Source organism: Nansenia antarctica, assembly GCF_963989245.1.
Source record: "Nansenia antarctica genome assembly, chromosome: 13".
NCBI classification, from domain to species: Eukaryota; Metazoa; Chordata; class Actinopteri; order Argentiniformes; family Microstomatidae; genus Nansenia; species Nansenia antarctica.
In genome coordinates this window covers 14189459-14203513 of record NC_137683.1, presented here as the reverse complement: position 1 = coordinate 14203513, position 14055 = coordinate 14189459, and the positions used below count along the sequence as shown (strand labels likewise).

At 44.9% G+C, this 14055-nt stretch overlaps 1 protein-coding gene across 2 annotated transcripts in view; it reads right to left on the bottom strand.

Moving 5' to 3' along the window:
* nrp1a (neuropilin 1a) overlaps nucleotides 1-13354 on the bottom strand; it is a 62054-nt gene extending 48700 nt beyond the window's left edge. For both annotated transcript variants that reach the window (XM_080543988.1, XM_080543989.1), the window contains exons 1-3: nucleotides 13229-13354; nucleotides 11139-11558; nucleotides 8631-8805 (exon numbers count right to left, since the gene is read on the bottom strand). In XM_080543988.1, coding sequence (XP_080400114.1) covers nucleotides 8631-8805; nucleotides 11139-11205 — 242 coding nt within the window. In that variant the 5' untranslated portion in view covers nucleotides 11206-11558; nucleotides 13229-13354. The remainder of the gene's footprint in view (nucleotides 1-8630; nucleotides 8806-11138; nucleotides 11559-13228) is intronic.
* Between the last annotated feature and the right edge of the window lie 701 nt (nucleotides 13355-14055).

The following is a 14055-nucleotide window of genomic DNA, read 5'->3' as shown; positions in this document are numbered from 1 at the left end:
CTCCTCCCCCACTGCCCCCTTGGTTCCCCGGGGGCTGCGCATAGGGCTCAGTGGCATGGAAGGGGCTCTGCCACGTGACCCCTGGCAGTGAGCCCTGCTCATGTCTCCTGTAATGAAGACTGACCCTGTGTCCCCCAGGGCCAACCAGAGCCAATCACAGACCGGCGATGTAAAGCTTGGGTTGGGTCATCCTAGGGTCACCATTACACTGTACAGTACAACCATACAGTGTTATATATCTCTGCCCTCTGCCTCACTCGTTCATGATCAGAGATGAACGTATTCCCACGATCCATATGCATATGACGAGGTTAACGCCTGATATGATTCGGTTCATAACATGAGCCCCGTTTGGAGAGGAAAATTAAAGAGGACAATCTGGGTTTGTGACCCACTGAACTCTGTGTGGGACTAAAATAGGCCTGTAGATGACATCCAATTGGTGTACTATTAATATGTAGATGACATCTGATTTTCTAATTATATGGCCTGTTTATTGACTGCTGTGAGAAGCATGCTTCCCCTGTGAGTAAAGGGCTGTGTGCACAGTGTATACAGAGGGGAAGGAGATGGGGTCAACCAGAGGTAAAGCCTTTGGGAGGTGTTCCAGACTCTTTCCTCTTCACAATGAAGAGAGAGAGGGGGGGGAGAGGGGGATAGAAAGGAAGGGGGGCGGAGGGCGGAGGAGGAGTAGGAGGAGGAGGAGGGGGAGTCGTTGGCTAATGGGTGCCAACATGAATAATGCTGGAGGTCTCGGTGCAGGGGTCAGTGTCGTGCGTATTACTGCCAGGCAGGCCTGTCTCTCCTCTCTCACTCAGCCGTCCCCTGATTCTTTTATCTGGCTCCATGCTGGCTGGGGAGCTGCAGGGCAATGGTAGTAATAACTGCACTGGGAGTTATTCAATTAAAAAGCTCCCCTCCCTCCCCCTCACCCTCTCCTGTCCTCCCACAGGACTGAAGAGACACCGAGGCCGAGGGGAGGGGGGTGGAGGGGATGGGGGGGGGGTCTGGCAGTCTGGGCCCTACTGCCCCTGACCAGTTCAACAGCCCAGCCGGCTGGGAGGCTGGTCTGGTCGGCGGGGCCTGGGACAGTGTTTGGCCTGAATGAGGAGAGGAAGTCCAGGACAAATGATTTGGGGCAGGGTTACTTCTCTCTCTCTCTCTCTCTAAAAACATAAAACATACAGCCTTAAGATAGTCGGCTATTTCTGCTCACGGGAGGAAGGGGAAGAGGACGGGGATAAGACAGTGAGGTGGAATGTGCACGCCACAGGTTTGTTGGCACGGCCAGTTATGATTGGACGCCTGATAGGGAGGATAACTTCCTCTCTGCGCTGATCACTCCCTTGTGAGACTTGCAAATGTAAAGTGCATTACAAATAACATGTATTATTATTATTATCATTATTATTATTGATAGTCACATCTCAATAGCTGCATCCCCCGTTTCTGTCCGATTTCCCCTTTCGTTCACGCTGTACTTCTTTTGATGAGCTTCTTTGAAAGCGAAAGAGACCTTCGCTGTGAGGGCCAGGTGCCAAGCAGTGCATCTCTTCGACAACAACAACCACGAGTGTGGGCTTCTCGTAGAGGGGGGGAATGAGGTTGGCATGGCGGTCTGATCAAAGTGCTGATGGCCAACACCCCCCTGCCAAGTTTTTGGAGGGCGAGCTGACCTCTCCTTTCACTGGCCCCACACTCTCTCAGGCTGCCAACTTGGAGCCCATCCGGCCAGTAATTAGCTGCCTCTGCATTCTGATGGTGTCCCCCTCTACAGGGTCCAGGATGAGAGGTGCGGTGATCCCCTCTTATAGTCTGGTGGGAGGGGAGGGGGGGGGGGGGGGGGGGGGTGGCGCCAGAGCTAGGGTGGAGATACAAGGCCCACCAGCACCCCGCTGTGATACTATTTTAAAAGAGGGTGTAAGGGTACGGTCGCATTTTATGTCCGTGCATGCGCCTTTGTTGCCGTTTAAGTCCTAGAAACGACCCTGTGAGAAAAGGGGGCGGAAGAAGGAAGAACTAGAACCACCCCAAAAAAAGATTTACGCGAGTAAGAGATCAAGTGGAAAGCAAACAAAGCAAAGGGGTTTTGTGTGGAGTGCCTCTAACTCAATCAGAAAGCAGCGGGGTCCAGCGCCATCAATCACTGTCTGGTTGCCGCAGTTGACGCGAAGAGAGCGCGGAGTGAGGGAGGGGAAACACCAGCGCGACGGCCAGCCGTGCACAAACACACAGAGACGGGAAAAACAACTGCAGGAGGAATCTGGCCTGGAACGGACGGGAAGGACCTACCGCAAACAAACTTCCACTTCGCTTTGAGACCCCGTCGTCGTCGTCGTCGTCCCCCCCCCGCTGCCGCACCCCCCCGCCCACAGCTCCTAAAGCACAGAGGCTTTAGGGCAACAAACAGGGCCACAGAAGACCCGGGGCCACATCAATCACACTCCCGAGCGCCATTCAAGGTAGGGCACTAAAGCTAAACATGGCTGACGTGCCCTGACATGGTGTATTAAAGCTCCAATGTGTCCTCATCAATTAAAGCAGGATTCCACTCTCTTCTCTCTCCTCTGAGGGAGGGTGGAGGCGGAGGAGGGTATTGTGAGGTACTGTTTTCAACTAATCCCGTTCCCTCCACCCACCCCTCTCTCTCACGAAACTGTAATCAGCCCCTAATTTATTTTTCCTTTTGTTGTTTTGCACACAACCACGCAAACTCCATATTAAAAAAAAAAAAAACTCTCTTACATGGAAACAGAGACTGGGAGAGCAGGGAAAACCTGTTGCTAATCATATTACGCTTATCCGAAAAGAGCCTGGGTGCTCATATATCCCAATGTCTTTGGAAAACAGAACACGTAATTGAATTAGAGCCTGAGCCCATGCTTTTCATCTGAGCTGGAAGAAAGAAAAAAATGTGGATGAACTTTTTACTGTCCCATAGATCTTATGTCCAGATCAAGCTCTCTCAGAGATGAACATTGTTAGATGAGATCGTTGTTCTCTAATCATGAAGTTGTCGGTACGGCTCTTTCTGTGGATTTTGTTTCGGATAAATACAGACCATACTGAAAGTCCTCAGCTGTGTGGTGGGTTGAGACATCACATAACCCCCAAAAAACATCCATATAGGGAAGGCTTGTATGACTGTAAAGCAGCGCTGGGAAAAACATTACACAGGCTGCTGCCAGATAGAGCTTAGAGACCTCAGTCCATAGTGAACATGAGCAGGATAACTCCCCTATTAAAAAACGAACAGCACACAAACACATGGGATTCTGCATTTTATTTATGACTGGCCCCTTCACTCCTTCTCTCATCCTCTCTCCTCCTCTCCCTCCCCCTCCCTCCTGCTCTTCCCTCTATTAAGTGGAGTCCCTCCTGTGGGGTGGAAGAGTGGCTCGCCTCCCGGTCGTGGTGTGCGTGAGCCGGGCCGCGCATGAATCAAAGTGGTGACAGAGCAGCGGGGAGGACGGCAGTTGTCACGGCGAGAAAGCTTTTCAATCAGGCTGCCCTTCCCGACGGTGGCCAAGGTGAACACTTCACCGGCACAACTCCTCCTCTGCCCCAGCCAAGGCACACTCTCTCACACACTCTTTAATCCTACTCATTATCCAGAGGACTTTACCACCATTAACCCTTTGGTGTGACACAGAGAGAGAGAGAGATAGACAGGGGGCGGGGGGGGGGGAGAGAGAGGAGTGGAGAGAGAGAGAGAGGGAGAGAGAGAGTACAAAGGTAGGGAGAGGGTCAAGATAATTCCAATACCTCTCTCTCGAACGAACACTTTGCTCGGCTGCCCTCGAACAGGCGGTTCAGGACCATGTTCGCAAGGACAAACAGACTGAAGCTCAGCTTCTACCCCAGGGCCATTCAGGCCCTGAACACAGCAAAGACCTAGATTCTAGGCCCTGGACAATCTAGACAAATTTATGGCAGCTACTAGATTGAAATCAAGTGTAATACTGAAACACAACTGTGTACATTTCAAACCTGCAAACTGCGACACTTTAAATGAATGTGCAATAACACTATGTGCAATATGACAACCCTCAGGTACATAAGGTTCAGAGATAGGAAATGTTAGAATAGGTATAGCATAGCATAGAGTACAGCACAGTGTTTTATTTGTATAGTATAGTGGATAGTGTACAACATAGCCTTTATTTATGTAAACCAGCTCTTTTCCCTTCTTGTTTTTAGTTTTTAGTTTTTTTTTTCCTAGCACCAGGGGAGCCACCCCCCCCAAAATTTCGTTGTTTGGTACCTGTACTGAATTAATGACAATAAAGACCCTTCATTCATTCATTCACTCTCTCTCTCTCTCTCTCTCTCTCTCTCCCCTTCTGCCCTCTAGCTCATAATAGAGGTGAATATAGAGATTAGTATAGCGGCTCTCACTTGGGAAATGCTATTTACAGTACAGTTCTAACAGGTCACCGGTCTCATTTACTTGGGGAAGCTTTGAAAGTGCCAGAACCATGTAAGCATAGGTTTTATGTTGATACTGAATGGCTTCCCTTTTGCGTCATGGAAAGTTGAGACATGCAAAGCAAATATGACTCGGGATAATGCAAGGAAAAGGCTAAACACATTTAAAGTAAATTACTCACAGTAGTGCCGCTGAATTTCTTTTTCTCTGCTGCTGCGGTGTAATTTGATCTATAATTTGCCTCCTTTTGTAAACACTTCTAGGGGGCTGTTGTTAAACAAATCCAGGCACATAATTGTAGGCGCTATTGTCACAAACTGTAGTTAGATAAACAGTGCTGCTATCCTCATTTTAACTTGTTGCCTTTGATCGTGTGCAGCGGGAATGTTTCACTGACACATACTTAAAAAGGAAAAGGCACATAAACATCAAAATAATGTGCGCTAACAGGGCTATAAGTATTACAAACAATTCCTGTCAGCCAAAGCCTCTTCCCCTTGGCCCGAGAGGTCACGGCGTTCCCGTTTTAAAAAGCTTCGCCGACAGAGGAGAAAAAAGCCCTTGTTACATTCCTGCCTTATTTATTTTCCTCCATGACAACGGCTGATGTACGATCACACAGCCCACTTCTCCTTATTTGCTTATGTTGCGTGGAGTGTGAGAGGGGAGGGGAGGGCAGTTTACTGGTGATCCTTGGAGAGTTATGGTGCTCTTTCCCCAGCCTTGGTGCCTCGTCTGAGGGGAGAGGAGTCCTGCTTAGTGCCCTCCATCATGGAGCTTCAGAACCTACCCTAGGTGGTGGGATAGGGAGGTATTCCCAGTAGTGAGTACCGGTACCGTGGACCTTTTCCCAATAGTACTGCTGAGGAACAGGTGGCCCCTATTGTGAAACATGGGGTGTGTTATGAACCTGTGAGGCCTTAAGGCCTTAACATTTCGCCTAACAAAAAATATGTGTATGAAAGAGAACTCCAGAGCCAGGGGGGGGGGTTCACTTTCTCCACCCCTCTGCTGTAGCTCATTCCTGTAGTCCAGGACTGGCCAGGAATGCCCGGGCTGCAGGATGTGTATTGTCTCAGGGCACAGCGGACAGTGTTTGCCTTCCCAGCAGGGTATGCAGCCTCTTCTAGGGGGCTCCACGGCAGGGGTGGGGGTGGGGGGGCTCACAATTAAAAAGGAAAAGAGTGCTTTTTCAAGCCTTGAGTTACGGGGCAGTAGCAGGGGAGCGAGCTCACTTCTGAGGCATTGTGAGCTGAGGCTTTCACTGACTTTCTCCTCTTCCACAAAGACCTTCTTCAGAAGGCATTCCCCGAATATTCCCCCCCTCACCCCCACCAATCCCTCTCCCTCACCCCCCTCGCCGACTCAGGACTGCACGGCCTGTCACACAGGAATTCTGTGTTCTCTGAGGTCCAGCTAACACAGGCGAGGCAGAGAGGGGAGAGACTCTCAGTAAAAGCATCCTCGTTCTACCTTCCATTTTAGCCCCTCTTCCCCTCCAGAAGAAGCTCTACTGCGGTCTGCACTGTCTATGAGGGAGTTCACCATGTGCAGAGAATCAGTCTTTTTTTCTGTTTGGTCAGCGAATCCAAAACACATCAATGATTCAGTGCCCTGTCAAAAGCAGAACCTATCAGTGGAATGTTGATACCAACAGTGGAGGCAACCTAGCAGCAACATAGTTGTCAAGATGTTTTTACAGCCAAGCTGTTCACATAAGCTTCCAATGCAATTGGATAGCTTCAAATTTCAATATGATATGAACCCAAGCCGAGGCAAACTCCATCCAAAAATCTAATTGAAGGAGTAACAGGCAACAGCCTGTGTTTGAATTAGGCCAATTATCATCCCCTTCCCAATAAGTGAAAGCTGTCCGTCACTTGTTTATAAATGAATATACATCCAAACTTCCATCTCTCCTTGAGATCGCAGAACTGCCAAAATGAGACGTGCTTGACAGCATTATCAGATTGAAGTTGAGTCTGGGTACACAGCGGCTGAACTGAGGGCATACTTTATACATTTACTTTGTTTTCAGTGGGGCTGAAAGCTGCTTATTCCAGTGAACTTCAGAGCAAATTTACTTCAAATATTTGTCTTGACAGGCCCAGCTTTTACCTCAAACTTCATTAGCTTTGTGAGCATGGTGGCACAACCCAAACCCCTGCCATGCAGGTTTACAGCAGTGCATGTAAGGTAAACACATTCCACATTCACTTTTCAAGACCCACTTAGTCCCTATCTGCTGGTGAAGTGTTCCCCCCCCTGCTTTCAGGAGCCGCGCACTTCCAAACAAACCTGTCGGATAGCACACGTGTAACAACAAAGGTAGTCACTACCACTCGTTATGAGCCCCACTTTGAGTGCTCCTTGTTTGGTTTGTTGATAACAGCCATGTTGGCGAACATGTGGAGCATGTGTGTTCCATTTACCGCTAATTAGATTGGAGGCAGCCGCACTGAAGCATGCATTGTAGCTTCCCCCCGCTGGTCTATCTGATAAGGAGGCTATTCCGGCCATCATCAGTTTCCATTATGTCAGGAGTGTTTTTTGTGAGCTTGATCAGCAACTGGGAAGTCTGATTCCAACTGCACAAATCGCACCAGCTACTGTCTATGAAGACAAAGTCATGAAGCACATGTTTACCCCAGTCCATAATTGAGTTAACTATGACATGTCCCTTCAGCTATTCACACAATGGCTGCCTTCACTTTACTTTTAAAAGGCTGACAATAAAAACCTGATTCAATGTCACAGCTCGTCTTCCTCACCATGTCTAAATTCCTCACATACAAAGTCAATTAGTGAAGTGGAACTAAAATCCCAAGAAAACCACTCCATTAAAACATCAAAAATTAATCAGTACCAGGGGACGGTTAAAATAGAAAGTAGCTGAGATCATGCTGACCCCCTTTTTCTCTAGAAGTCCACTGCATTAACCACATGAATCACTGGTGACTTGATTAAGTTCCACAGACGCCTCTCCAGGTTAGTAGTTAGTATACTCTAGCACTATGGTTTATAACCCGTGACCGCTCAATTGGTATTACACAACTTGGCCTCTCTCCAAAAATAATAAGCACATTTGGCGAGGTAGGTACATGGCAAAGAAACATGCACTTTATCAACTCACAAACGTATGAACATCCAATTACTTGGCAATCCCACTTGGACGACTTCAATGCATGGTAAATTCAATTAATTTGCAAACCTTACAGAAATATATTACAACCTCAGGTTGATGAAGTAGCCTTATTTCAACCTGAAAAGAAGACATTTCATTTGTGGCCTCAAGGCTGAATTCTTTACATTTTTAAATTGTATTATTATTGTGTATTCCAGCACAGGAAATTCATTCCTGGCTAATTTCATTTACAGAAATATAGGCTAGTTTCCTCTCCCTGTGTCCATCCACACAGCAATATCTCTGAGAGGGCCTCTGAAACCCCGGGTCTGGGAAACGTTTAATAGTCCCTCTGTGCTGAAATCTGACCCAGAAGAAGTCAAGGACCCACCCTCTGGAAGACAGCAACGGTCATTCAGGCCGTTATTGTCGGACAGTTTAAAGAGCAGTAAAGCGTTAAAGAGACGAGGATAAAAAAAAAGTGCAATTAATACATGGCATTCACAGAACACAAAAGGGAAGCAGAGCGCCAATGTTGGGTGGAGTGGGGATACAGTAACAGAACCCAGCAGAGCACTGTACTCTCTGGCCCTGCAGCGTCAACAAAGGCTGAGGCGGAGAGAGGAGCGCTGGGCCCAGGCAGAGAGAGAGAGGGAGGCAGCCCAGGCACGGCTCACCTCAGGGCACCGCAGACACACAAGGCTCATCACATTTCTATGGTTCTCCAGTTTCATGGGCTTAGACTTATTTGACAACAGGTTAACCGTTTAGCTCTAGTGCGGTGTAACAGCTTCAGGGGCTAACCAACCCAACCCAACATACGGGTAGCGACAGTTCAATAGTACAATGTTCCATTGACCAAATACGGTACAGCCCAGGCTAAATGGATGGAAGCTGTGCATGTATACTCAAACTCTGGAAAGAAAATAAACAAATAAATTCCAAACCCAAGTTAGAAAAAAAATCCTCCTTTCTGCGACATGTAGTTGAAAGCACTGCGGATTCGAGGATTCCACTGCCACTAGATGGCGCGGTTTCATGTACAATATGCATGAGCGGAGAGGGCTGCCAACTTACTTGCATTCCCTGTCCTCCAGATCAAAATGCGGGTTGAAGTTGATCAGAATCCTCTGGTGAGCTCCAGGCGCTGTGATCACCCAGACGCATTTCTGAGACGGTAAATATGACGTCGGATAGCCAGGTGAGGTGAGGTAATTTGCATTGGTGATTCTGATGTTATCCCCACATTTGTCTGCAACAGATAAAAAATGGATCATCAAATGAATGAACACAACATAACATAACATCCAAAATGTACACAGACACATTATTTGTCAATATAGGTTTCTTATTTTGAATTTGAATGACGTGGTGTTGATCAACAATAGTTTTTCAAAGTCAAGATCTAAACGAAGACCTTAGTGTTTTTTGTTTTGTTTTGTTTTTTCTTGTTTTTGTTTTGTTTTTTCTTGTTTTTGTTTTGTCTTTTGTTGTTATAACTATTTCTTTTTTCACATGTTCGAAATAAAGCTTTCATTCATTCATTCATTCATTCATTCATTCATTCATTCATTCGTGGAGCTGTTAATAATCCCTATTACAATGCTTATTCGAAATCACATTCAATCCATCATGGTTCACTCAGGTGTGGTGTAGGCTATGGCATGTAGGAGTAACAGGCCACCTACAATTAAAGGATTCTAGTAGGTCTAATCTGCCACTGACCCTCTTATCAATGATCACTCAAACTGAGCTCTAATGCCTGAATGCTAGGCTCACAATAGGTAGGCTATATACGGTAGCTGAATTGTAAATGCAGAGACTGTAGTCTAGGCTCTCTCTCTCTCTCTCTCTCTCTCTCTCTCTCTCTCTCTCTCTCTCTCTCTCTCTCTCTCTCTCTCTCTCTCTCTCTCTCTCTCTCTCTCTCTCTCTCTCTCTCTCTCTCTCTCTCTCTCTCTCTCTCTCTCTCTCTCTCTCTCTCTCTCTCTCTCTCTCTCTCTCTCTCTCTCTCTCTCTCTCTCATCCCGTGACTGGCAGTCATGACGCTCTGAATAAAAAAATAACTCTGATAAGGAATTGTGCCCCATGGCCAAATGTGTTGTCATTTTTGCATTTCGTTATGAAATAAATGAGCTAGTAGACCTTTGCAGGAGTTTAAAACAAAATGATATTATCCAGGTAGGCCTATGGGTAAGATTGTCATGTATTTTAATCAGACTTGCGCTCATAAACAAGAACTTAAAGAGTTCAAAAATAAAGAGTAGTGGAAAGGTGTCTATTAAACTGTCATGTGAACTGTAGTAGCCTTTAACGCCCTGGATTTGATCAAATGTAGGGTTAGGGTTAGATATAGGCTAATTGTATATCATCTGTGAATCTGTAAAATATCACCAACAAGAGTTATTACAACTGAACAACTTAATGACCGAGAATTAGCTCAGGGACGAGGAATGGACAGAGGGGTGAATGAGGTGCGTACGTGCGGCACGCAAGGTGCCTTGAGACCACTTGTGGATATTGTTTCATATATATAGGCTATATATATATGTGTGTGTGTGTGTGTGTGTGTGTGTGTGTGTGTGTGTGTGTGTGTGTGTGTGTGTGTGTGTGTGTGTGTTTTAGCACTAACACCGTTGAAATTAAACAATGACAGGCACAATTGTGACCAGGGTAAATGAATCAATTGTTTGTGTCAAAGAAGAGAACAATCTAGTCTAACATTAGCCTAAACATAGCCTAAAATGTTTCGTTCGCTGAATCAAACGCATCAACGAATTATGCAGAAGGTGTTTGTTAATATCACTCTGAGCCCTAATAACATGGTTCTCTAGTGGGACTTCATAAACCTGCCGGGGAATAAATAACAGAACGTTCTTCAGAGGGATAAGCCACTTCAAGTTGCCTAAATTACATTGATCTTATTTTATTTGCACAGTCACGCTTTCTTGTGGATTAGGCTACACCATCTGCCATGAAAGATGAATCTTGAATTGGATGTACAAGAAAAGAAAAAAGGGAATGTCGACTTAATATTTTTCTCTTGAATGAGTTTTGGGAACTTGACTGTGGAAGGAAGCGAAACAAACAATGTGCTCTAAATGGATCCATGACAGCGCAGAAAGAGGGAAGTGCCAAACCCCAAACTTTGAGACACTTTTCATAACTCGTGAGTTTAGAATGATACGGTTCTATCTCCGTTTAGGGTAGTTCAGAGATATTGAGCGTCAAATGTTTTACATTCCATTATGTTTTGTGAGATGGAACCTTTGTATTTTATGAATTACTAACTCAAAAATGTCAACAATTAAAAAACAACACCACACAGGCATTAATAAACACCTAATGGATCAGATTATGTAAAAAAAACTCAATTTCGACCAAAATGGAGATAGAACCTTATCATTCTAACGTCACTAAGTAGCAACGACATCAGGATACCTCGCGTAAACACGGGCAGGTGAATGCGCAACAAATCGCCCCAACCTGCGGAGCTTTAGATAATAGATAAGGTTAATCCTTCATGAACAAAAAACACTGGGATAAATGCCTTCTATATGCAGAGGGAGTATCAGTTGTGCCACTTACCATTTTTGATAGCCCTGGCAACGAAGAGGATTCCCATTAAGAGGACCAGCACTAATCCACAATGCATCCTTGTTTTGTTATACAAAAAATACAATAAAATCAGGGAAACAAAATAAAACTCCTCAAGGGTTTTCCAATCCAGGCGTATTAGTCCTTCCTTTTTAAAAAATCATGGGACTAATGCAAAACCAAATAAAGCAGAAGTGTCTTAAAGTGGTTGAGATTGGTCTGAATGTGTGATCAGGTCGCCTGTCGCATCCTGCCATTCAGCTCTGGTTTCCTCTCCTGTCCAGTTGGGTTCCTTTCTCAAATTCTTCTGCCATTTCCTCCCCTCCAAAAGTCTGAACTAGTAAAAAAAACAACTCCCGTTTCGTTTCAACTCCTTGAAATGATGACCAGGCAGATGTAATCCTCCGATCGCTGTTAAAGTGGAAAGAAATATTGAGAGTAAGCAGTATTCTGTATTCTGTCAAAAATGGGCAGATTCAGATTGGCAAATCAAGCTCGCATTGTGCCCTCTCCGCTCTCTGCTCATTCTCAAATGTGACATGAAGACATGAACTCAGTCGTAATACTAACATCTGGCGAATGGCATTGCCATAACAGGGACTTACAGCCAGGGATACACCCCCTAAATTGCGACCGCTTTTCTTCTTTTTGGAGCGGGGTGTGCTCGCTGGCTGCTGTGGACGAGCTGGAGTTTCAGAGGGGGTCTCTGATTGGTTTGATTACAAATATGCAAACCCAACCTCCATGGATATGGAAGCTCTTTTCTTTTAAAGGAGGGTTCTCCGAGACGCACTAGACTGGCCCTTCGTGAGCTTAGAATGATAAGGTTCTATCTCCGTTTAGGGTAGTTCAGAGATATTGAGAATCAAGGACCCCAATTGAAATAAGCCAGTGGCTTTCTTGGGTTTTTATCCTGTTAGTTGACCTTGTATGTAATATGTACTTTCATGTACCTACTTCTGCAAATCTTCTAATAAAGTTTTTCAATCAATCAATTCTAATAAAGTTTTCAATCAATTGAGCGTCAACGTTTTTACATTCCATTATGTTTTGTGAGATGGAACCTTTCTGTTTTATGAATGACTAACTCAAAAATGTCAACATTTTAAAAATAACACCACACAGGCATTAATAAACACCTAATGGATCAGATTATGTAAAAAACTCAATGTTGACAAAAATGGAGATAGAACCTTATCATTCTAAGCTCACGCACTGTGACCGAATGTCCCTAAACTCACTAATAATCAACAACTAGGCAGACCAGCATCTCAACAGGGACACAGCGAGCGTAGCCTATTTTCGCCATCTACCTCTAAAACATGTATTTTGCATAAATTTGCAATAAACGACCACTATCACTCAAAGCTAATTGTTTTTGTATTCAATGGTGCCCTATGTAAATGTAATGATGGCCACCTACTTACTTGAGAAATTTGCAATGCGTGATTACCAGCTATTTATATGACTAGGCTACTTTTACGCATCAATATTCGGATGTTTAGAGTACCTGCATCACTGTGACTCATTAGATTGCTATAAAGAAAATCGGCGGAAATCAATACAAGTTCCAATCATAGGGCACTTTGTCTTTCAAGATTGTTCTTACGATCAGGTTCTATACACAAAGGGACTTGGAGACGGAATTAATTCAATATTCAAGCTGCCAACAAGCCGACCACTAACAATAATTTAGGCTCAAATATATGACTCAATTATATTATCAAATATATTAGGCTACTCAATTACACTGAAATTAGTAATAGCGTCACCGATTCGTTGCATGTTGCATCGTAAATAGAGTTAGAGTAAAGGATGACTAGGCTATATAAATATATATATAATAAATATATATATATATAACTGCATCATAAGTTGCATTCTAAATCATTTACGAAGATACTGTATCCCATACTTTGCATCAAAGAAATGCATTTATCAAAATCATACGAATGAAAGCTAAATAATGTAAACCCTACCCGGTGTGTTCTCCACACACAAAATAGTCTACGGTGTCATCTCTCAATCTCGCTTTCTTTCTTCTGATTTCAACCCCCATAAAGAAAACAAACTGTAATCACCTGCGTCTTGTGGACTCACAAACCCATAGGTATCCAATATCGGAGCGGAACAGCTACAGTGTCAGTAGCCCCCCAGACCCCTGTCCGTTTCCTCTTCCAAAGGACGGGTATAGCCTACCACCTTGCGATATCCGTACCATCAAATCTGACCACAGCACAAGACGAGAGGGGACTTCGAGTTTCAATTCCTTTCCCAGTTAATCAATAGGTTGTATGCTAGACCGGGACCACCCTTGAGTGCTGCTCCGCGCGAAGCCACGCTGATTCCCCGAGACCCTCTCAGTGCGCCGCAGACCCCCTGTTCTCTGTTGCGCTCACAAGTCACAAGTGAAGAGAGAGAGAGAGAGAGAGAGAGAGAGAGAGAGGGATAGGCTACAGATTTGCGCTTTCAGAGCAGAGAACGGGATAAGGAGACAGTCAGTCCAAAAAGCTCACTGAAAGAAGGTGAAAACTGGAGGAGATTGCTAGGGTATTTTACTTCTATCATTGTATGAAGTTATTATATCTTCTGCCTGCGCCTCACCGCTCTCTGCGAACACAGGGTTTGGAGTCTCCGGCGAGATGTACAGTCACACGCCCCTTCACCAAGGGGTCGCCTCGGCGATCGAAATGCAGATTCAGATGCTGTACTGTAGATATCAGCATATCGTGACGTTAGAATTATAAGGTTCTATCTCCATTTTTTTTTTTTTACATAACCTGATCCATTAGGTGTTTATTAATGCCTGTGTGGTGTTATTTTGAAAATGTTGACATTTTTGAGTTAGTAATTCATAAAATACAAAGGTTCCATCTCACAGAACATAATGGAATGTAACAACTTTGAC